General features: G+C 39.5%; 2 protein-coding genes across 22 annotated transcripts in view; one reads left to right on the top strand and one right to left on the bottom strand.

Annotated features, from left to right (window-relative positions):
* The first annotated feature begins 145 nt into the window (after positions 1 to 145).
* Positions 146 to 23,150, top strand: part of DNAJC9 (DnaJ heat shock protein family (Hsp40) member C9) — a 25,061-nt gene continuing 2,056 nt past the window's right edge. The window contains exons 1-9 of one of the 14 annotated variants that reach the window (XR_012160014.1): positions 147 to 707; positions 904 to 1,044; positions 1,476 to 1,532; positions 5,050 to 5,304; positions 6,397 to 6,483; positions 8,858 to 8,965; positions 11,456 to 11,520; positions 16,343 to 16,454; positions 17,455 to 18,084. Coding sequence is in view for 4 of the 14 variants with exons in the window: in XM_073353665.1 (XP_073209766.1) it covers positions 528 to 707; positions 904 to 1,044; positions 1,476 to 1,532; positions 5,050 to 5,304; positions 6,397 to 6,483; positions 8,858 to 8,965; positions 11,456 to 11,506 (879 nt within the window). In the remaining 10 variants the exon portion in view is untranslated. Of the gene's footprint in view, positions 708 to 903; positions 1,045 to 1,475; positions 1,533 to 5,049; positions 5,305 to 6,380; positions 6,484 to 7,433; positions 7,613 to 7,755; positions 8,386 to 8,857; positions 9,536 to 11,455; positions 11,521 to 12,178; positions 16,455 to 17,454; positions 18,085 to 23,150 lie in introns of those variants that run through there. The other 13 variants (XR_012160011.1, XR_012160012.1, XR_012160010.1 and 10 more) reach the window with 13 other exon arrangements.
* The window catches only part of FAM149B1 (family with sequence similarity 149 member B1), a 27,362-nt gene continuing 16,088 nt past the window's right edge, over positions 11,877 to 23,150 (bottom strand). For 3 of the 8 annotated variants that reach the window (XM_073353645.1, XM_073353646.1, XM_073353651.1), the window contains 6 exons: positions 22,676 to 22,729; positions 22,035 to 22,147; positions 20,745 to 20,969; positions 18,188 to 18,314; positions 17,647 to 17,772; positions 13,216 to 16,442 (listed from right to left, as the gene is read on the bottom strand). In XM_073353645.1, the coding sequence (XP_073209746.1) occupies positions 16,149 to 16,442; positions 17,647 to 17,772; positions 18,188 to 18,314; positions 20,745 to 20,969; positions 22,035 to 22,147; positions 22,676 to 22,729 (939 nt within the window). In that variant the 3' untranslated portion in view covers positions 13,216 to 16,148. The other 5 variants (XM_073353649.1, XM_073353653.1, XM_073353647.1 and 2 more) reach the window with 5 other exon arrangements.

The raw sequence follows: 23,150 nt of genomic DNA, 5'->3' as shown, positions 1-23,150 counted from the left end.
AGCCTATAGCGCCCACCCTGTGCTTACGCTCCTCCCGGTGCGCCATCACTTCCCCCCTGGACAGAGTCCCAGAGCAGCGGGGAAGACGCTGTCATTAGGTCTGAGGCCTGGCTTCCGCAGATGGGACCGAGCATGCTCAGTAACAGCCGCGACACAAAAGTGCGTCAGGCAGCGGAAGCGCGGCCCCAATGTGGGATCACACCGGCCCGGTGCTGCGGCCCGCAACGCCTCGCTGAGTCTCGGGAGGAGGCACAGGGCAGGGACACGTGGGCAGCGGCCAGTCCCGCTTCCTACGGGGAAGTCCCAGGGACGGCCAGTCCCTGCGAGCGGCCAGCCCGCCGTTCCAACGCGAAACCTCCTGCGGGCGGGGCCGTGGCCGCAACAGCTAAAGGCTGCGGGATTGAGTTGCTCTGCCTGCCTCAACTGCGCGTCTTTGCGGCAGTTCCGGACCTGGCCGTAAAGCAGCGCGGGTCGCAGACGTAGCGCGCGCGCTAAACTCGGCCTGCGAAGGAGGCGCCGGCGGCGGGATGGGGCTGCTGGAGCAGTGCGAGGCGGCGTTCGGCGCCGCCGACCTCTATCAAGTGCTGGGCGTCAGGCGGGAGGCCGCGGGGGACGAGATCCGCCGCGGCTACCACAGGGTCTCGCTGCGGGTCCATCCGGACCGCGCGGCCCCGGACCGCAAGGAGGAGGCGACCCGGCGCTTCCAGGTGAGCTGCGGCGCAGCCGGAGCTCGGCGGGCGCAGCGCCTGGGGCGGCAGCGGCTTGTGGGCGGCGTCCTGAATCCCCCGCAGCAAAGGCTGCTTCTGTTGGCTGCCGAGGGGGAGGGGGAGACTGAGCCGCGAGAAGGGGAGCGCGCCGCTGCTTGGAGCGACTCGTTGCGGAGGGTGACGGTTGTTTCCTCAGCTCCTAGGCAAGGTGTACGCGGTACTGAGCGACCAGGACCAGCGGGCGCTGTACGACGAGCAGGGGATTGTAGATGAGGAGTCAGACGCACTGAGCCGGGACCGCAACTGGGAGGAATACTGGAGACTGCTCTTCAAGAAGGTAGGGGCTGTCGGAGTGAGCCAGGGGAATTCTCAGCACTGCGACTGGGGGAGTCCCAGATCTAGTGCTCCTAGGAGGGAGGATGTGTCGGGAATTGCTAGATCATGGTCTCTGCAGCTGGTGCATGCTGGAAAAGTGCTGCAGCCCTGGTGAAGGGGAACTTGTTTTCTTTCTAGCTATCTACCATATCTGCTCTAGTGTTGTAAAGCGCTGGGCAGTTGCTAATTCTATTGCTCTACCATTCTCTCACTAGAAGGGAAAACCTATAATGGCAGCAGGCCGTAAAAGAGACACAGTTTGGGAATATTTTAATGACGTTCCTCTACCTGTGGGTAAGACAGGCATATGTGCAAAATGCAAACAGTGCAACAAACAAATGCAAAGCCTGGTTTGCTGAATGAAACAACATCATGAGAAGTGTTCCTTCTCAGGAGGAGGCTGTGCTGAAGATGATGAAAGGAACATGTCTGAACATTCAGGATCTTCAGGTTGGTAAACTTTTTTATTTCATACTCCTTTCTTAAGGGCTGCCTGTCTTCCTTCTGGGCTATTCTTGAATTCTCATGTTAGAGCAAAAAAATATAGTTGTTAGTTGAGAGGGTACTATCATTTTAGATGCAGTTGTGATAAAAAATAAATAGTTGAAATAGGCAGATCTTCCTTTTACAATTTCACCTTTAAAGTAGTGCTTGGTGTCAGTGGATGCAATGAGTAATATTAAGTGATCAGTATGGGAATAATAAATAACTGCATTGACTGACTTATTTTGTTTAGGAGAATCCACCCTCAACATACAGGATTCTGAAGACTATCCACCTTCAAGATCACCATCATTTTCTATAGTTTCAGTTATCTGCCAATGATATTGTTTCAGTTCCATCATGTATGTCACATAGCTGCAGTATATCACCTGTAGTAAAAAAAAAAAAAAACTCCATCGTCCAGAAACAACCATAGATAAATTTGTGATAAAAACCAGCAGATTACAAAAAGAGCTAATTGATGAAAAAATTGCCCGGTTTGTTTATGCAACAAACTCTCCTTTCCGTATGATTGAGAACCCACACTTCATTAACATGGTGCAGTCATTAAGACCAAGATACAATCCACCCAACAGAGCAGATGTCACAGGCAAATTGCTGGATAAAGTGTATGAAAGAGAAATCGAGCAGTGTGCAACAGGTCTAGAGGGTGAAATTGTTAACCTGAGTCTTGATGGGTGGAGCAATGTCCACAATGATCCTGTTGTATGTGCTTGTGTGACAACAGAAGAAGGGAATGTCTTCCTTACAGAAACAATTGATACATCAGGAAATGCACAAACAGCAGAATACTTACAAGAAGTAGCAGTAAAATCTATAATAAACTGAAAAAAAATTCAAATGTCTAGTATGCAGCTTGGTCACAGACCTTGTTGCCAATGTATCCAAGATGAGAAGAAATTTAGAAGAGAGTGAAGAGATTCCGAAGCTAATAACATACGGTTGCAGTGCTCATTTGATGCACCTCCTAGCCAAAGACTTCAGTGTACCAGAAAGAAAGGCTAATGTTTTTGAAATTGCAGAATACTTCCGTAACAACCACTTTGCAGTAGCTGCTCTGAAAAAAGCGGGAGGAACCAAGCTAACTCTCCCACAAGACGTGCGGTGGAACTCAGTAGTGGACTGTTTTGAGCACTATATCAAGAACTGGCCTAATCTGATGACAGTTTGTGAACAAAATAGTGAAAAAATAGATGGCATTTTACAGCCAAAGTTCTCAACATTGGGCTTAAAAGAAATGTTGAAGACATGCTGAGTATTCTGAAGCCTATTTCTGTAGTTTTGAACAAAATGCAGGGAAATAGCTGTTTTATTGCTGATGCTGTTGAAATTTGGAAGGAACTGAGTGAGATCTTAAAAAGAGAAATATGCAGTGACAGAGTTAAATTACAAGCATTAAAAAAAAGAATGGGACAAGCACTATCTCCAGCTCACTTTCTTGCAAATATTCTCAATACTCGGTACCAGGGTCAAACCTTAACGGCTGAAGAAGAGGAGGTGGCTATGACATGGACATCCAGCAGTCATCCCTCCATAATGCCAACTATAATAAACTTCAGAGCTAAGGGTGAACCATTCAAGAAATATATGTTTGATGATGATGTTTTAAAGAAAGTCACACCAGTGAACTGGTGGAAGTCACTTAAGCACTTGGATTCAGAGACCGTTGAAGTGATAATCTCACTTTTAACAGCAGTGGCTTCTTCTGCTGGTGTAGAAAGAATATTTTCTTCCTTTGGACTAATTCATTCCAAATTGAGAAATCGTTTGGGACCTGAAAAAGTAGGAAAGCTTGTTTTTTCTTTTCCAGATTATGAACAAACAGGAAAATGAAGGTGAAGATGACTGAGTTCGCTGCAGAAGCCAATATTTTAAGTTTCTCATGTTGACCTGGCTGACGTAGTCGATTTAATTTTTTTAATAAATATTTAACTATTTTAGTTCAAAACAATTTTAACAAAAACAAACCTGATTTAAAAGAACTAAATTCAAAAATTCATATGTTTGTTTTGTTAAAATATTATATATTTGCAGTTGAAGAAAAAAATCCAGAATACAGAATGTTGTTGTTAAAACAATTTAAATGTCTGTCTGGTGGTGATTTCCTCCTAATACAGCATGGCAAGAAAACCCTCTGAATATTAGTGACTAACCTGTTGAATTGGAGATAGTTCACCTCCCAATGACTTCATAAATATCTGCTTCAATCACCTTTGATAAATGAAATAACCAAACAATCATTCATTTTCTGATATAGCTGTAAAACTAATCTGAAAAGTCTTCAAAATAAATCACTTTAAAAATGTGTAGTGTGTACCTCTATCTCTGAGTTGTGAAGAATATGTATTAAGGTTAACAGCCAACAAGAATGCACTTTTATGTAGAAATCCATGATTAAATCGAGCCTTCCTGACTAGTGATGTAAATCAAATCCACCCTGCTCTAGCTGAATTAAAACATGTCACTGATCACTTGGGAATATGTTCATCTACCTCAATAAAATGCTTCAGGTGTAAAACAAGAGCAAAGTGATGGTTAGGGCTCTAGAAGAGACCTAGAAGAAGATAGTGGGCAGAAAACTTTCCGTTGGCTTTACATAGGCTCACTAGATTGCCTTCACCAAGGCTCAGACAACAGTGGCTTACTGCAATGAGCTTACCGTGTGCTTTGCCCCAAATCTGATCAATCTAAAACTGCAGTGGTGTCAAAGGAGAGGGCAAACACACAGTCTTCTCTCAGGCATCCTTGATAATACTAGTTATTTCAATGGGCTTTTATCATGAGATGCTGGTGATGCAAAAGTCAGTTGTAGTTAAATTCCTTCTGGAGATAGCCTGGAGGCTGATGCTCTTTATTCGTTCTCTTCAACTTGAATGTGTAGTTGATTTTAAGGGGAGCAGTGGGGGCAAAAAATCTAACTGGCTTCAAGACTCAGTTTGATAAGTTTATGGAGTGGATGGTATGATGGGACAGCCTACAGTGGCATGTGGCCCATTGGCGACTGCCAGTAGCAAAAATACCCATTGGCCAGAGATGGGATGCTAGATGGGGAGGTCTCTGAGTTACTGCAGATAATTCTTTCCCAGGTATCTGCCTGGTGCATCTTGCCCACGTGCTCAGGGTCTAACTGAAACCCATATTTGGGGTCAGGAAGGAGTTTTACACCAGGTCAGATTGGCAGAGACCACCTTCCTTTGCAGCATGGGACATGGGTCACTTGCAGGTTTAAACTAGTGTAAACGGTGAATTCTTTGTAACTTTGGGTAGAGTCCTTCCTAAAGAACTCCCATTACTGGCGAATAACTTTCATTTCCCTTTTTAGAATAATTTTAACATCAAATTTTGGGCTGGAAAACTTGAATGTGTCTCTAAATTTCTTTTCTAATCGGACTTTGAGAATTTGCCTTCTGTGGTAAATAAATCTTGTAATTCATGATGTTTTACTTAATTTTTAAAATTTCAGATCACCATAAAAGATATTGAAGACTTTGAAAAGAAGTACAAAGGTTCAGAAGAAGAGCTGGCTGACGTTAAAGCAGCTTATAAAGATTTCAAGGGAGACATAGACAAAATTATGGAATCTGTGCTGTGTGTTGATTATACAGATGAGCCAAGAATAAGGAAGATTATACAGCAAGCCATTGACTCTGGAGAAGTTCCATCCTACAAAGTCTTTGTAAAAGAGTCTAAGCAAAAAATGAATGCAAGGAAAAGGAGGGTATGTTGCTGCACATGCAAGAGGTCAAAGGGGAAAATTATTCAATATTTACACTTGGCAGGAAGTATTCTTTTCAAATCCATGTAAACTGTGCCTCACTTTACTTACAAATTCTCTGCCCATTGGAAAAACATAGGATGAGTTTTATAAAGACAGGACTGAGACACCATCATGAATTGCTGGACTTAAAATTTGAATCTGAGTCTAGAAACTTTCTATTTTGTCTTTTCAACAGTAACTAAGGCTTTGTCTACACTAGCACTTTTGTTTGCAAAACTTTTGTCACTCAGAGGTGTGGAAAAAAACCAACCCCTGATTGACATAAGTTTCATCAACAAAAGCGCCAGTGTGGACAGCACTGTGTTGGCAGGAGATGTTCTCCTGCTGACATAATTATTGCCAGTCATTGGGGGGTGGTTTAATTATGCCGGCAGGAGAGCTCTTTCCCACCAGCGTAGAGTGGCTACACAGGTGACCTTACAGTGGCGCAGTGCAGCTGTGCCGCTGTAAGGTCTGTAGTGTAGATACAGCCTTAGTTTTTCAAATATCATGTCATTTAATTGCAGTCTGTTTGCTGCTAAGGGTTTCAGTGCAATAATAGGCACTTGTATATTACTTTCTGTTTACATTTCATGTGTTTGAATACCACACCCACTTTGCTAACAGCTTATCAAAGTTCAAAAATTGGAGCAGATCAGTGTCTCTTGACTGACCCAAATCTAACAGGACAATGTTAGGCCAAAAACTGACTTCTGGAATCCTACTATATATTTATTCTTTATACCAGACAGTTCATGCATCAATTTTATTGATAGTTGAATGATAAAAGTTGTTAAAATTCAGATGTGAAGAAGCAAAAACATGGTAGGATTTCCTAATAGCAGAACCAGTATTGGACATTTGTTTAATGCAGACAACACTTTAAGGCCAAACAACTTTGAACAAATATCTTTTTCCACTAGAGTTTTTTGCTACTTTGCTCCTCTGGTTTGTATTTAGACACAAAAGGAATTATTCAATGACTGTTGTAATAAAACTTTGATCAAATAACCTGCTGTTTGTTTTCGTCTAAGCAGCTAGTTACTATTTCAGGCTCAAGAAGAAGCTAAAGAGGCAGAAAAGACCAGGGAGGAACTCGGTCTTGGTGATGGGGAAGATGACTTGAAAGCACTAATTCAAGTAAGATTTGAGGATCTCTGTAGAGAAGGCATTTTTATGTCTTTGACTTCAGATAGTTGTTACCTTTTGGTGTCCAAATGCCAATAGGCTAATATGCTTACAGATTATTGCATATTGGAAAAAAAAAATCTACTGGAGATTAGAATGAGTCCTAGTGTTGAATTTTATGCCTTTCATTTAGTCTTCAGAAGGCTCTGATTAACGCTGAATATGATGCAAAATTTTATTTAATAAATTCACTTACACTAAGATAACCTGGTTCACTGTAGTTATACTTATTCTGGTCCCAAATAAACCATGAAAGTTTAGATTAGGAACCTAGAAATTGCTATACTAAATAGATACTACAGTAAAGGAGCCATTGGTGTGTTTGCAGTCCCTGATGGGTGTAGACAGGAATGTTCTTCATTGGCTTCATTCTTTACTCCCTGAAAGATTTCACAGGTCATGTGGTGGTAGTCTGCCCTGAGGTCTCTATCCTGTTGGGTACCATAAGGAACTAGTCTGTCATCCCTTATTCAATGTGCATGTGAGGCCACTCGCTAGTGAGATGTGTCGAAGTGTTCTTATGCTGATAACACCTACCTTTATATAGGTAGCTTGTCCATCCCAGAGCATGTTGTCAAGTAGGCAAATTTGGGCTCTGAGTAAGGGCAAGAAAGCTAAGTTTGAATCCTGAGAATATTAGCGATTATGAAGTTTGAAAGATGCAACTTGTAGTTAGCAGAGATTTTATAATTTCCTCCAATTACAAATGAAGGCCAGACATCCTCACAGGTCATATCTTGAGGGATGTAGTTAAATTCTCAGCTGTTTTTAAAGGACAAAAGAGCATCTACAACCAAGTTGGCTTTTTACTATCTGTGTCTGGCCAGGAGCTTGCATTCTTTTTTTTTTTTTTTTTCTGAGGTGGACCATGCTGCTATGATCTGTGCTTCTGTCTCCTGTAGGTAGGACAGCTACAGTGCAGTCTACATGAGGTTACACCTTAAATTTATTTAAAATCTGAAGCTATGAAGAATGTAGCTATGAAGAATGTAGTTAAGTGAAGGGTCTTGCTGTGAACACATGATATCTGTACTCCCAAGAGCTTTAGTGGCTGCTTAATGTTTTCCAGGTGGAGTTTAAGGTATTGATTTTTACCTATAAAGTTCAGTGGCCTGCTTCTCAGAAGTGCTGAGCACCCACTAGTCCATTGAAGTCCAATGAGAACTGCATGCTCAGCCCCTTCGAAAAGCAAGCTGTAACTGACCTGAGATTTTTCTGTTTGAGGAATTGCGTTACTCCCCATGCCATACTGTCGCTGTTGAGGCTGATGGAGGTGCCTGAGTTTGACTTTGAGCTCCCTCTGTATATGTGAGTGCGCTTCTGACAAAGGGTGTTGCATGAAGAACCCTTGACTTTGGAATTCACTGCATCTGTTCTCCCTGCCTTGATCTGAAATAGCCTGAATCTGCTGATCTTCCCTGTATGCAGCAAGGCCCATCTGAATAGGCATTTAGCGAACACTGAGGTGGCTATGGGAGGGATGGTTTGCTTTGGAAGGGGATGTGAAGATGCTAATTTGAATTATGCTTGCTGATATGTTTGTAGGGGTGGAGGAGGAAATGTGCTGCTGTTTACGTTATATTTTTGAATTGTACCTATTTTAGTTAATGGCAAGAGAATCTCTTATGCTGTATTTGTATAAACAAATTAGATCCCTAGATCATTTTTCCTTTCCAGAATATAGTTCTGGTCTGTTACCTCCTTCTAGGAACCCGCGCTTATTGTCAATCAGTAAATATTTTTGTTGCCCTTTTGTAGCCTTGCTTAACATTTATTTTTAGATATTAAATTAAGGTGGACCACAGATTTTTACATAATTATAGGTTTCAGAGTAGCAGCCATATTAGTCTGTATCCGCAAAAAGAACAAGAGTACTTGTGGCACCTTAGAGACTAATTACATTACTAATCATTACACATATTGAATCTATTTCCTTAAGTATCCTCACACCTTCTTGTCAACTGTCTAAATGGGACATCTTGATCATCACTACAAAAGTTTTTTTCTCCTGCTGATAATAGCTCATCTTAACTAATTAGCCTCTCACAGTTTGTATGGTAACTTCCAGCTTATCTGTATGTGTGTATATATATATCTTACTATATGTTCCATTCTGTGAATCCGATGAAGTGGGCTGTAGCCCACGAAAGCTTATGGTCTAATAAATTTGTTAATCTCTAAGGTGCCACAAGTACTCCTGTTCTTTTTACATAATAGTAATACATCTTCCATATTCTCAACATCTTATTTAACTATACAGAGTATTCTAATGAAGTTGGATCTCACAATGACTTTTTGGTAAATAGATTTCTCATTCATTTTATAGAGCAGAAATAAAGATAGAAAAAAAGAAATAGATGACTTTCTGGCTCAGATGGAAGCAAAGTATGGAAACAATTCCAAAAAAGGAAGAAAGAAAACAGCACCCAAGAAGGCAAAGAAATAATTATCTATTGACTTTCTAGCCTTTGTCAATCCACAAATGAACACCTAAGTTCCAGTGAATCTCTGCAACCTTCCTGACTTCCAGTGTAGAGCACATGCGCATCGGTGCATTGTGGCTGGGAAGATATGATAGCAAGTGAGATGAAAACGAACTTTTTGGTGACACTATTTTAAATCTTCTTCTCCTAAATTTTAGTTAGTATTAAATAGGTTATTGGATTACCATTGTGCCCCAGATAAGGGTTGTAAATTTACTATTTGGATCTATGTCTTTCAAAATTTGAATTGTGGAAGCACATCAAAACCCATATGGTGAGATTGCTGGTGGCAAAACAATGTAACTTAACAGGATTGTCTTTAAAATGTTGGTCTGTGTGGCCTGTTACCTGAATATCTTATTTTCTAGTTCTGTTCATGCTTACCAGTATCTTCTGTAATACCCTGTTGCTCTTCTTATGGTCTTTGCACTTCTGATAAGCAGGGCAAGAGTTTTTCAAATATTTGTGGTTTTATTAAAGATATTTTTGAAAACTAGCTTTAATAAAAGTTTTTTGCAAAACTGCAGTACTCGTTTTTTCACCCCCATGTTTTTGCAAGTGTTTTTATAGATGTCTAAAATAGAACAGTAATAATGAAATTGACTATCTGTTCAAACACCTGATGTTGGATTGCCTAACATGAAGTAATACTACATGATTTTAGCATCTGACAGAAAACCAATCATTTAAGCAAAATGATGGACATATATTCCCACAATGGCATGTGATTATGTAGACACTTGTCCTGCAAGAGGCCTAACTGTCACCAGTTCATTATTTCCATAATGAAGCCCTCTTTCTGTAAGTTGTATGAAAGTTCTCATAGAACTGGTCTATTGTAAAAATACACAAAGTTGCTTACATTACTTAAGAAAAAAATCTAAGTGAAGGAATAGTTCTGTAGTAAGTTTAGTAAGAATAATTTAAAGACAGCAGAAATGCATGTAATATGCCTTGGTATAAATTGGAGGGGCAGTTAATTTAAAAAACGCATTAGCTGAATGAAACCTATTTTTGTAGGCCTCTTTAGTAGCCAGGTGCTGAACATTTGCAATTTGAAGGTAATGGAAGTTACAGGTACTCATCAGTTTCTAAGATCACCCCCTGAATTTAAGATTGCCTAGAACTGTATTGAAATGATTGATTGACTTTTTAAGGAGGAGAATAGTATTTCATGGTATGTGTTACCTCATTGCTTTTAACAGTTCTGAAGCTGACAGACAAGCTATATTAAATCATTAAGTAACTATGATTTGGTGCAAAACAAATCTTACCAAACAAAAGCATTCAGTAGTGCAAACTTTTGACATCTGTTGGCCCCTTTCTATCACACACAGGAATTGTATCTGTAATGATTGAATTTTGGTAAAAATAAGTCTCCAGAGCTGGTCTCTGGCCAATTTTGTAATGTATCTGCTGGTCTTAGGCTACAAACATGTACCTTTAGTTAGGGGCCATAATACCACCGAAGCTGCATTTGTCTTGTGTGTGTAAATAGGGTATCACAAACAGAGGAGTGGTGGAGAAAAATATTTTGGTCCCAACACAAGTGTTGCCATATGACCTGATTTGAACTACTTTGACTGTTTTAATTTAAATAATTTTCATTTCCTTAAAGGAAGGAACCTTTGTAGCGACCAAGATGAGTAGACTGTGTGGATTCAGTTAGAGAGAGGTTATAATTGGTCAATCAACTGGTACAGCCCACTTAGTGCCCTGGAAAAGACAGTGATTGCCTGTAACTATCATGTTTTAAGTTAATGCCTTTAGCTAATTCAGTGGTGCTTTGGTGTGTTGTGTATCATTCTGTCTGTAACCATCTGAGATAAGACCACTAAATCTTAAGGAAGGGAACCCCATGTCTGTTAAGGATTGTTCCATGTTGTACAGCACCTAGCACAATGGGGTTGTGGTCTGCCTATGGCTCCTAAGCACCACAAGAATATAAATAGATTCATAGATACTAAGGTCAGAAGGGACCATTATGATCATCTAGTCTGACCTCCAGCACAACACAGGCCACAGAATCTCACCCACCCACTCCTGCGAAAAACCTCCCACCTATGTCTGAGCTATTGAAGTCCTCAAATCATGGTTTAAAGGCTTCAAGGAGCAGAGAATCCTCCAGCAAGTGACCCGTGCCCCATGCTACAGAGGAAGGCAAAAAACCTCCAGGGCCTCTTCCAATCTGCCCTGGAGGAAAATTCCTTCCCGACTCCAAATATGGTGATCAGCTGAACCCTGAGCATATGGGCAAGACTCACCAGCCAGATACCCAGGAGAGAATTCTCTGTAGTAACTCAGATCCCACCCCATCTAACATCCCATCACAGGCCATTGGGCCTATTTACCATGAATAGTTAAAGATCAATTAATTACCAAAATCGTGTTATCCCATCATAAGTCTTTTGCCAACACTATTCTTTCATTTTTCTGAACAGAGAATGGTTGAACCAAGAAGACAGGAGAGGGTTGGACTGCTTTTCCATTAACAGGAATTTTTGAGGTGAGGTCTTTGAATGAGGAGGGGAGGGAGGAAAATCTGAGTAAAAAAGTTGCTAAAAGACACAAAGTGGTTAGTGGAATTTGTAACATGTTTTTTGGTGAGAGAGAGGGCTAAATTGCTGCATCTGCTAACAGACTATGATTGTAAAGGATATTTTTTCCTCTGTCTGAGCAAGATGACTTCTAGTGGTAATGGGACTTATGTGGCCACTAAAGAACAAATGTGCCCTGGAATAGTCATTTCAGTCTCGATTCATGAAGCTTGCATCATGTATGTATTTTCAGTAGGCAACAATGAAGCCATTTGACAAAACACATCTATTGTTCCTCAGTATTTTCAAATCACAAACGAACAGATGAAGTTTAAAAAGCTTCTTTTTAATTGCATATAAAAGGTGACAATTTTTTTATTAAAGAATCAGTTTGCTCAAAGTAACTCTCTTCACATTGTAGCAGAATATCTTTTGTTCAAAAATAACAGGTTCCCCTCAATTTATGACATATATTTGCAGTCTAGCACTTACTGTTAATAGTAAGACCTGAATATAATGTTTGTAGTTAAAATGAATTACAGTTTAGCTGCTTTACTGTGAAACTGTTGCATTTAATGTATAAGCGACATTTATGTCTTAATGGTAACCGTTTCTAAAATATCTCAGTATGTCTGTCTTACAGAAGCGGAATATGTCTGTGCCTAAGAAAGCTCTCGTGGGCGACTGAAATGGTGAATGATGCTGGTGCACAGAAACATTTCTTTAGTCACCCTAATTTGTTTCAAAATGGAGACATCCATCTGCTGAAATTACTTAAAATATTTAATCAAGAAGAATACTTAAAGGATTCTCTTACTGAGTAGTGTGTGGGAATAAATTTTCAGCAAAATAAGATTGCTTTTGTCCCTTGAGAACACTTGCCTGAGTCACTGGTGGAGAAGAATTAGTTTATAATACAGGAAGGGACAGTAGCATGCTACAGTTAAGACTGCAAGTTAAAATTAGCAAATGTGGAAGCACAAGATTTCTTCATTTGCTACCTTATTTTATGCAACTGTTGTTGTAGCTGGTGTTCTCACCATAGGATCCACAGTTTGTCCAAATTATCTGTACACAACAGTTGTACAGGCAGCATTATATGCAATAAGTCTACTCATTTTTAATAGAGAAATCATGCCAGAAATATCAACGTAATAATTAAGTTTTTTTAAAAAAAAATCCTTTTATATAGTAAATAGATTACTGTGAAAAGTGCAATAGTCTTTCACAAAGTTAGGCAACTGTTCTAGTAGTGCTCCTACTGCAGTAACAGGAACCAAAGAGTCCTGAGCCAAAGTCCTTTTTAATATGAAAAATATTAGCAGTGGTTTAGCGGAAAAATTGGTAGACTTTTAGGGTACAAGCTTTAGTGTTCACCAGAATAGCAAAACCTGGTCTACAGGAAGAAAACTGAAATGTGCTGAGTACCCTATAGTCTTTGGCAGCTACTTTTTAAAAATATAACATGTTCTTAAATTCTTCTGTAAACAAGTTTAATATTGCTGAGATTCAACACTTTCATGAGTGTCCAGCTGGGCTCACTGCATCATGGTGAGGGATGGATCCTTGTTCATTACCCATTACAATGCTTGTCTGCTTCTTGTAACTGATCCACCTCTGCTGTGAGCTCTTACAGAACCCTGTAGCTGAAGACCTACTACATAAAGATTAGGTAAAACATCAATTTTAGTATCTGCTAGAAGTCTTAAATACCAAAACTATATATATACACTTTTTCAATGTTAAAATATGCTTTAATTTATTTATTAGTAATGGCAGTATCTTCATTTTAAAAACCAAGGCTGATTATATTCAATAATAAAATATGCCTTTTATGAAACTTTCTGAAGGTAAGAAAGGTATGAAAATCCTTGGTTGAAAGTAGCTGCTGTATTATTGTGGAATGTTCTGTGACATGATCCATCAAAGAAGCTTTGTACTAAGAATACTTGATAAATTCCAGTGCGTGTGAGAAGTACCAGCATGAGGACAGGAGAGTCTAATATTTACCATCCTAAAAAATCATGAGAAACCAACTCACAAAACTGACCAAAAAAAAACAAAAACATCATGACTTAAGACAGTTTCTTCTTTTGGTCTATCTTCTAAGCATAGTCAGCAATACTCACTTTGGCTATGGATGTTTCAGCTTGAAAAATCAGTGTGAAATGTACATAAAACATACCATTCAGGCACCAATTTCCCTTCTTTTCTTTCTTGATGCTAGATCATGCATCCTAGTTCCTTCCTCTGTGTTCCACTCAGAGATGCCATTGAGCACTCTCCAGCCTGAGCCCTATTCAGATACTCTGATAATGGTGGGTTAAGTACCTAGGCTCCTAGTCTGTGCGCTCTACAAAGTCTGGCAGCAATGGGAGAGGAGGAGTTGAGGGGAGCTTGGCCTGAGAAGGAACTGATTCCCTGGAGGCTTGGAGGGGAGGGAGAAACACATGCATACTTGTGCCCTTAGGGCTTGTCTACATGGCAAGTTTACTGTGTGGCAAGCTAGGGTAAGATTTTAAATCACAGCAGTTTGTCATATTACACAATAATGTCCTGCTAAGGAGCATAAAGTCCTGGACATTGGCTTGGCACACTACTACTTGAAGTGCACTATATCAAAGTCCACACAGGGTGTTACTGCATGGTAAGCTAGTGCACTGTAGCTTCACAACCTGGCTTGCTGCACAGTAACGTGCTGTTTAAAGTGTTTAATACCCTCCCTCCACCCCAGTCCAGAACTGAGTAGGGGAGATAACATGGAGCTGCTGCTGGAGCAAGTTGGTGTGCATTTCGTTCCTGGAGAATTTATATGCCAGACCCTTCCTGTTGCTATCCCTTCTTGGGCAGGTTTCTGCTGTGCTCACTAGCTGAGTGAGTGGCTGCTTCACTGCACTCCATTCCACTGATTCTGAAGGAGGGAAAAGTATGCCTTATTAGAGTTAACACCACAAATCATGGGACTCAAGAATTCCCACAGAAAGGGGCAACCTCTGAGAGCTTTCTAATAGTACCCACAACAGACAGCAACAGGTCAATTCTCCACCCACTCCCTCTTTTTCCCCCCTGACCATGTGCTTCAACACTGAGGTGAAGGAACCATCAGATGCTCTCTCTGACTGTTCAATCATTGACAAGGATACCAGCCCCAGTTGCCTACTTTCACGCAGTAAATAAGCACTCCGATTTTCACAATAAGCCAAAAATCACGCTAATCCCATTTCAAAACAAGGCCAAAACAAACCAATCCCTAAGGACCCCAACACTCTACGTGACTAATCTTCCCAGCGTGCACTCTGGGACTGGGGTGGGCCCGCTGTGCACCCCTGACACTCTCCCCACTTGCCCCTGCTTACCAGGAGCCAACCAAAAAAAAAGAAGCAACAAGCCAAAAACTAGCCAACAAGCCAATTAAGCCAAAAACAAGCCCAGTTTCTGCATTTTTTCCATGGGTTTGGCATGTCTGATACCAGCTCAGATAATAAATACCATCCTAACACCTATCTACTAGGAATCTGACAGACCAACAACTATCAGATACAAACGCACCAAGAACATTTAACAGTTCTCAAGTCTCCTGCCTCATTTCTTACCCAATGGAGAATGATCTCTCTCCTCATCAAAAGAATGACCCAGAGCATGATGGTGAAAAGAACTAATACAGGAAGAACTAGATATCCCTAATGTGATTCCCCTCACTCTTATGTTAATAGAATCTGTAGAATAATAAACATTCCAGTATTAAAATAGATACAGAGGATGGGTTTTGAGTTTGAGGTGAAAAGCTTATACCACTTAAGGATTTACAATCCAGACCATTTTCCAAGGTAAACAACCCAGCCATACCTGAAAACAATATATACTGTATAGATTTGGTTAACTGATTTTTAGTGCTGTGTAATTGCATAGTACGATGACTGACATCCTCCCTACAGTAATCCTGAGATCTCTGAAGCAAGAGTTGATGGAGACAAGAGGCCTCCCTCCTTAGATGATTTCTATGGCAAAAGTACAGTTGCACACACACCGCTTCATGTACCCTGCTGCTAAGTCACAGAATGGTAGTGGGGGTTGTATCTGAAGCATATAAGAATGGCTTTGTTGTAAAAGTTAAAGATTGTATCATTAGCATTTCTAGAACAGTAGGGCAGTTCAGGCTAGGGAATGCATATTATCTGCCACTAAATTCATCCCCTCCCCTCCCCATGCAAAACCTCGTCTACATTTAGAAGCTGCACTGGTTTAACTAAAAGTGGATTTTGAGAGAGAGAGTGTGTGTGTGTATTCAGCTTAATTGGGTTACAAGTCAAATGAAGCTAAATTGATGTATGGGGTTTAAACTGATGTGAAAGTATCCCTATAGGGATTTTGCCACCTTGATTCAACTACATTGACTTTCAGTTAAACCAGCACAGCTTTTAATATAGGCAAGGCCTTAGTTACACACGTAGTGAACCAGAACCAACAGAAAAATATAACTTTGAATTTCACACGTATAGTACTTGATCTTTCTTTCACTTCAGTCAATTTCCATGTATTTTAATAGGAGAAGGATCAAGGTCCACAGTGTAAAAAGTCCTTTGAATTATTTAAACTGTTACATATGGCAGGAGGAAAAACCACACAAGCGCCATATCTGTGAAACTTTGTATAATAGTAGATCAGAAGAATAAATCAAATATAAAATAAAAGTATTAATAGAGGTTTTCTGTTCATGTTGCAGATATAACTTAAGTGATGTGATATGAAAGCAGCAAATACCCCACATCACATCCATTATTATTATTTCAGTCAAAATATTGCATGTACCTGTGCCTGCTGATCCTCTACTGGTCCGGGTTTGATTCGCATAATCAATAACTGTGCAAGAACGGCGATACGGTGGATCCGGCTGAAAGATAAGGTGAACTAGTTTTGAATACTTGCAGTAACAGGATTTTTAAAAATGGCAAAGTCCCAATACCAAGAATTTTATTAAAACAGAACACTTTTAATGTTGCCCAGTAACTCCAGACCTCATAAGTATACTATATGAGCCTCATATACAAAGATTAATATCTTGAGGTTGTTCTCCCTTGGGTTAAATTGGACAGAAGACACAACGCTGCTGTCCACACTCCCTCCCCCAATCTACTATATATTACTTGGAAGCATCACTAGCCATTCATGCATCTGATGAAGTGGGTATTCACGAAAGCTTATGCTCCAATACGTCTGTTAGTCTATAAGGTGCCCCACAGGACTCTTTGCCGCTTTAGCCATTCATTATCATTATTTCAGTTTCTGAAACTACTTAAGTTTCAAGATAGGAAGCCCAAGTGTTCCTAATTAGTAATTCAGCAATGCCAAAACTGTACATGAAAATCATGAGCTGTGCTGCAGGATTCAATACTCACAAAGCTTAATATAATATAAAAGTTTAGTTAAAGCTGGGACAAGAAGCCATCCAGACTGTTCCCCAGTAAATTTTAAAATAAAGAGCTATACAGCAGCATCTGATAATGAAATTGAACTATAGGGATTTTACAAATAATATGGGGTTGTTCAGGAAACTTAAGAAAACTATCCTTCAGTTATGCAGGAGGTTGAGTAGATAGCCCAACAAGCCCTTTAAGTTTACAAAGCAAAGCATTTTTTTCTTCCCCATTTCTTCATGAGTGTAATTCTCATGAAAGATACTGGCTTGAAAAACTCTGAAGATTAAAGTCAAATTTCGATCAAGAGCAGTACAAGCTTCTCCACAATATACCTCAAACTTGTTCTGGAAGGATCATCTCTAAGGAGAAGAGTGTAGTTCGAATAGCTGAAAATACTGACAATAAAGAGAGCTGGTTGTGGGAAATTTGGAGGCATGGACACTTAACCTCTAGGAACTGGACTGAGGTCACATTGTCATTTCACAGGTGCCAAACAACTTTACATCTACCAACCTGGGCAGATTTGAAATGGGGATTTAGGACTTAAAGGTTCTGCACCAATCACTTGAGCCATCCAGTTCTCCATTAAGTATTTATAAATGCTAACAGCTAAAGCAAAATCTACCAAACAATCTCTCTGGATCTACATACTATTTGGATACATTTGCCACTTTTTACCCAAAATGCATGTGTTGTATTAGGCCTGGAGAAATGATCAGGTAAGAAAAGCCTCTCCTGTGGCTGCTGATGGTTAATCTCATCTTCCATTGCACTCTGAGCTCGACTGGAATTCCCTCGGGGATCCTACATCAAAGTACAGGAAAATTAACAATCAGACTATTTTTGATCGTGACTACTTTAAAGATAAAATCTTGGAATCAGAGTCTAATCATCTATGAGCATCTTCACAGGAAACAGAAAATGGTTCCTACTTTCACTGGGTCTGAAAAGCACTCAACTTTGTTCCAGTTTGTTGGTCAAAACTCATGATCTTATTTTTGTATTACAGCATTTTATTATCATAACTATGAGGAAGAACGTCTAAGAACATCAGGATAATTTGGATAACAACAAAAATATAAACCAAAAATAAAAATACAAGAATTCTTGAATTTGCCAATGCAATCTGTTGTGAGATAAATTCAACTTTAACATGTCTCTCATTTCCAAAGAATATAATTAAATGTGTTTTCATATGACATACAAATTGGGAGGTTACCGTTTGCCTTTGGGATCCCACGGTGTTCAAGTGTTCCACAACGTCAGCAGTACTAATAGGTGGCAGAAGATTATTTCGGCTCAAGGGCATTAAGGAGGGTGAGAACAGCTGGTCATGTGCAGTAGGACTGGATTCCGCCACCACCAACAACCAAAAATATACATTAATACCCGAGATTATGAGACTGATGTGAGCTAAAGCAAATGAAACAATAAAACTCAGGACAACACATGCAGAATTTTAATTTAAGACGCTGGGTTGTTGTGTGGAGAGTATAGGAGAACTGGGCTTCAAGGGCGAGCACTGCACTGGAATAAACTTGAAATTATTTTTTAAAAGTTACAAAATTGTTTTAGCCAGTAATTTCTTGTATTCCCTTGTTAGTAGGCTTGGGATTGCTCTTCATGCATTTTGTCAATGTATCCCTTGGGAAGGGAAACCTTCCAGAGACCCTGAGGTATGCTATGGTCCAGTCAATGGTCAAAATACCAGTCGTCTCAGCAGTTTCACTACATCTCAGATCTTCACAACCCTAAGCAAGGTCATGGGAAAGGTAACAGGAGCCCAGCTCTAGCAGCGCATAATTACTTATTGCTAGATCCCTCCCAGATACGTTTCAGACCTAGCTATGACATTGAGACAGCAAGGTAACGCCCATCTTTTCATGTACTGTGTCTATATACCTGCTACGTGCATCTGATGAAGTGGGTTCTAGCCCACGAAAGCTTATGCCCAAATAAATTTTAGTCTCTAAGGTGCCACAAGGACTCCTCGTTGTTTTTGCTGAAATGTGTGTTTTAGCAAGAGATTCTCCCACACAGCTCTGTTTCTCATCCTGCTTTTCTATGAAATCACTAACTGTGATCTCACAAATTTTACTTCATTACAGGAACAAAAAGGTAAGTTGTAAAAGGCTTGTTAAGAGCAAATCCTTTTTTTAAGAAGGTGAACTCAGAAGCTTTCTACCCAACAAAAGGCAAACTCAGTATTTATATTACAAAGTTGATGGAATCAATGACATCTAAAACAAGACAGGGAGCAGCACTCCTTGGCTTCTCTGAGGTCTGAGTGATGATTAATTAGCAACTATTGCAGAGAAGACACAAAATTTAAGTCTTGACAATTAAGCAAAAAGGGAAATGATTTTTAACTATTCTGCTTTAAATTGTGATGTTTAAATCTACATAATATTTGTATTAATAATCTGAGAGGTTAAGGAATAACTACAAATGTGCAAACAAAAGTAGAAAGTTGTAAAATAGGTATTCTGCTCTGAAAATACTGCAATTTATATGCGAATAGAGTTCATTTATGAGATAAGTATTGAAGATATTCAGTATTGGGTATTATATGCATACATTATGAGATTGCCAGATTGGGAGGACATTCTGGAATTATGTGTTACAAGAGCTTGAAAACATAACCAAATTTTTTAATACCTCTCCCTGGAACCCACTGTCTGCATTTAGTATATATATGCCAAGAATAAAGGGGGTAATTCAAGAACTGTGAAATGAATCTCTGGGTCTGAGAATAGCGAAGAGAGACATTACAAGACATTGGAAGAAAAAAGGAGAATCATCTATTAAGTAATTTACAGCTGAGTTGGTAATAATGACAACATCTAAAAAAAGATGTAGAGAAGACAGGCTAGATTGGATGAGGTTAAAAGAACACGAGTCCATTCTTAAATATAGATGGAAAAGTCAAGTCAGTTCCAGAAACACATGCAGAATTCCGCCACTAGCCTGCCTGCAAAGGACATTCAACAGAGAAAGAAACTTTAATTCACCTTTCTAAACAAAACATTTTTAGGGTCTGTGAAATCCAGTGACTCTTCTGGGTTTACTAGCAATGCTGCACAATATATCATTCTGGGTTGTCACAGGTACCAGAAGCTTCAGAAATCAATTAGAGACTTTTGGTACTTGTGGCTTCCCAGAATGATGCATTTTGGCGTGTCATTTCTAAATCCAGAAGAGCCAGCTTTGGTACTCGCACTCCAGGGTGACTCAGCTGCTTTCAAAGTATAAAAGTCTGTTTTGGATGCAGGCAAAAGACTAGAGGAAAATGAAAATAATTTCATTCTAGATTTGATCCAAAGCCCATTGAGGTCAATGGGAGTCTTTCCACTGACTTCAGTGGGCTTTGGAACAGACTCACTAAGATTAGCATCCTCTGTAGCTATCATATTGTACATCTTTTCATGCAACTCTCCTCCTCTCTCCAAGGCAGCAATTAATAAAATTAAGTTTGCTCTCCAGTTGCTTGAAAGCTTATAGGGATGTAGTCTCTCTTATACAGCAATGCACAGCATCACATGCTTAGGCAATTTTCAGAAACATAGGTTGCAGCTAAAACGTTACGTCAGTTTTAGGAAATGTAGCAATTTCAGCTTTCTCAGGAGACAGTGATTTAATTTGCAATTATTTTTTTTTTAATAAAAAAATCATAGATACTGTCTCCATTTGACAGCTTTTTCACTTTACATGTACTCGGTTCTATAAACCATTGGTTATAATAATTTGTAGAGTGAAAAACTGGTTTTTAAACATACAGTCGTGTTCCCCTGATGACTTCATCCATGGATCTTGGTGTCCCAGAACGAGAGTGGTTAGTGTTGATGGGATGCAGGGTGCGTGGTGGTGGGTTGCGTCTTCTAGCAGAATGAGCAGAATATGACAGAGAAGACGTACTCAGCTCTAGAGTGCGATTTGGTCGCGTTCTTGTTGAGAGGATGGAACTGGAGCCTGGCCTCAATAGCGATTTGTCATCCAGATCCCTAACAACACAATCAAGGAACCAAATGAAACATACATAAACATGTTCATTATGACAGATTTCATACTGTTAGCACAGTCCTTGTCTGAAAATTACAATAGCAACATTATGTACTGATAAAGTTGGTACACTTTTGATACCATTATATAAGATGTCACGGAGGGCTGTGCTACCAAGGAATAGGGCAAGGAACAGAAAGAAAGGAGTTAGGCTTTATTTTTAATCATCATGAAATGTTCCAGACTGAAGAGAATAGAAATGGAAGAATTACTATTATTCACAGAACAAATGCAGCAACAACATAGAGAGTGGGAATGTAAGCTAAACCCTCACATCCTTGGCTTTGTGCCTCAGACCAGACCAAACAGGTCTATCTCTAGGGATAAGAGGGCACATTAGTTTCCAGTTCCATTCAACCTGTCATTGTCCTCTTCAGGATGACAAAAGCTATGCCAGCTAGTACCAGGTTGTGATTCAGACCACAGCTCACTAAGTGATAAACTAGCCATATTAAAAAAAGAAATTTTAAAAGTTTGGGATTAGATGTCTTAATGGGTTAGTGCATTAATCTTTCACCTCTGTAGACCAAGTTGAAATCATATTTAAATCAGAAACAAAAAGGTGTTGAGTTTGCTTGTTCAATCTGTTGCATGTCACAAAACCACCACACAATTTGCCATTTGGCAAGAGGGGCCTTTCTTTAATAGAGACTCATTATATGAAACAGCAGGCTTGTTACAGATCCAGACTATGGTATATTGGGTTCCCTGATGAAATCATAGATCCTGATTCAGCAAGGTATTTAAGCATGTGCCTAACTTTAATCATGTGAGTAGTCCCAGTGGGTTTACACAGGAGCTTAAAATTAGTCATGTGCAAGTGTAGTAAATATATTGCATCACTGAGAACAGATAAATAGGTGAGAAAATAATTGAGAACCGCTGCTTACACTATGGGAGATTAATTTCCTTGACACTGGGTTTAATCTCAATACATTCTTCTTTCCCAGCATTAAAGAGCTCAACTTTACTACAGTACTACAAAGACAAAAAGTTACTACTCTTACAATATTTTGTCTATTAGAGGCAGATTCCTTTGTTGTAAGTGTATCCCATGTATCACCATCAAACCATTCAGATTTTGTTGAGGGCCACCACTTGATCCTTGAGAGACATTTATCTGTAAATCAGAAAAAAATAGATTTACTTTTGACATGATGATGATACATACACTCACCTATGTTCTTGCCCTTGCCAAATAATCACTGGAAAACAACAGAAGCTGAATGCTTCCAACCAAAGCAGAGTATATTCATATACATCATTCTCATGTTTTAGCTAAGTATCCTATAAATAACAGTTGAAGCTTGGTCTTGCAAATGATGGCACTTAGCAGATATTTTAAAATAAAAATATATACTACCGTACTATACTATATATTGTACTTAAAGCTTCACAACTGAGGCTTTCATTTGCAGGAAACAATCTTGTGACATGGTGCACAAATGAGTGTGATATAAGTAACTACTGTCGGAGAATCTTTATGATCTCACTTTACAATGTGTTGGGCACTTCTTTTATGTCAAGAACAAAACTGGAAAATCCTCTCCTTGTAACTCAGGCTGATCTGGAAAAATGGCAAATTCCACCCACCACAATGACACCAAAAGTAAGAACAATAGAGCTTTAATCTCTCCAGCATACATACTTTAGGTGATTTTCTCCTCTTTTTGGTTTTGCGGCTACATCTGGGTTGTGGGCACTACACATACAATAAGGCAAACATGAGGAAGAGGTAGAGGATTATACAGGAAAAGTGGGAAGAAAGAAATAAAAAGGAAAGAATGGAATTAAAAACTGATGGAATATAGATAACATTTTTGGTGCTTGCCACTTTAGGGACATCTAATCCTAAAGTAGAACATGCAGGGCCAGAATCAATATCTAAAAAAAAATTTTTTTTTTAAATCATGTTTTAAATGTACAGTCACTTACCACTTCACAGAGACTAGACTCTAATCTCTAGTTTCTAATGACCTTGGAAATGGCTGGGCTGACAGTGACTAGGACATCTCTTGTGCACAGTAATCAGAACCTCACAATATAACTCAAGCAATGTTAAGTATGGAAAGAATTTACACCATTACCATCCAAAACTCACCGTATCTTGGTACATTATAAAT

Source organism: Lepidochelys kempii, chromosome 7 (genome assembly GCF_965140265.1).
Source record: "Lepidochelys kempii isolate rLepKem1 chromosome 7, rLepKem1.hap2, whole genome shotgun sequence".
NCBI lineage: Eukaryota > Metazoa > Chordata > Testudines > Cheloniidae > Lepidochelys > Lepidochelys kempii.
Note: the sequence above shows the minus strand (reverse complement) of the source record. Positions and strands in the feature narration are given on the sequence as shown.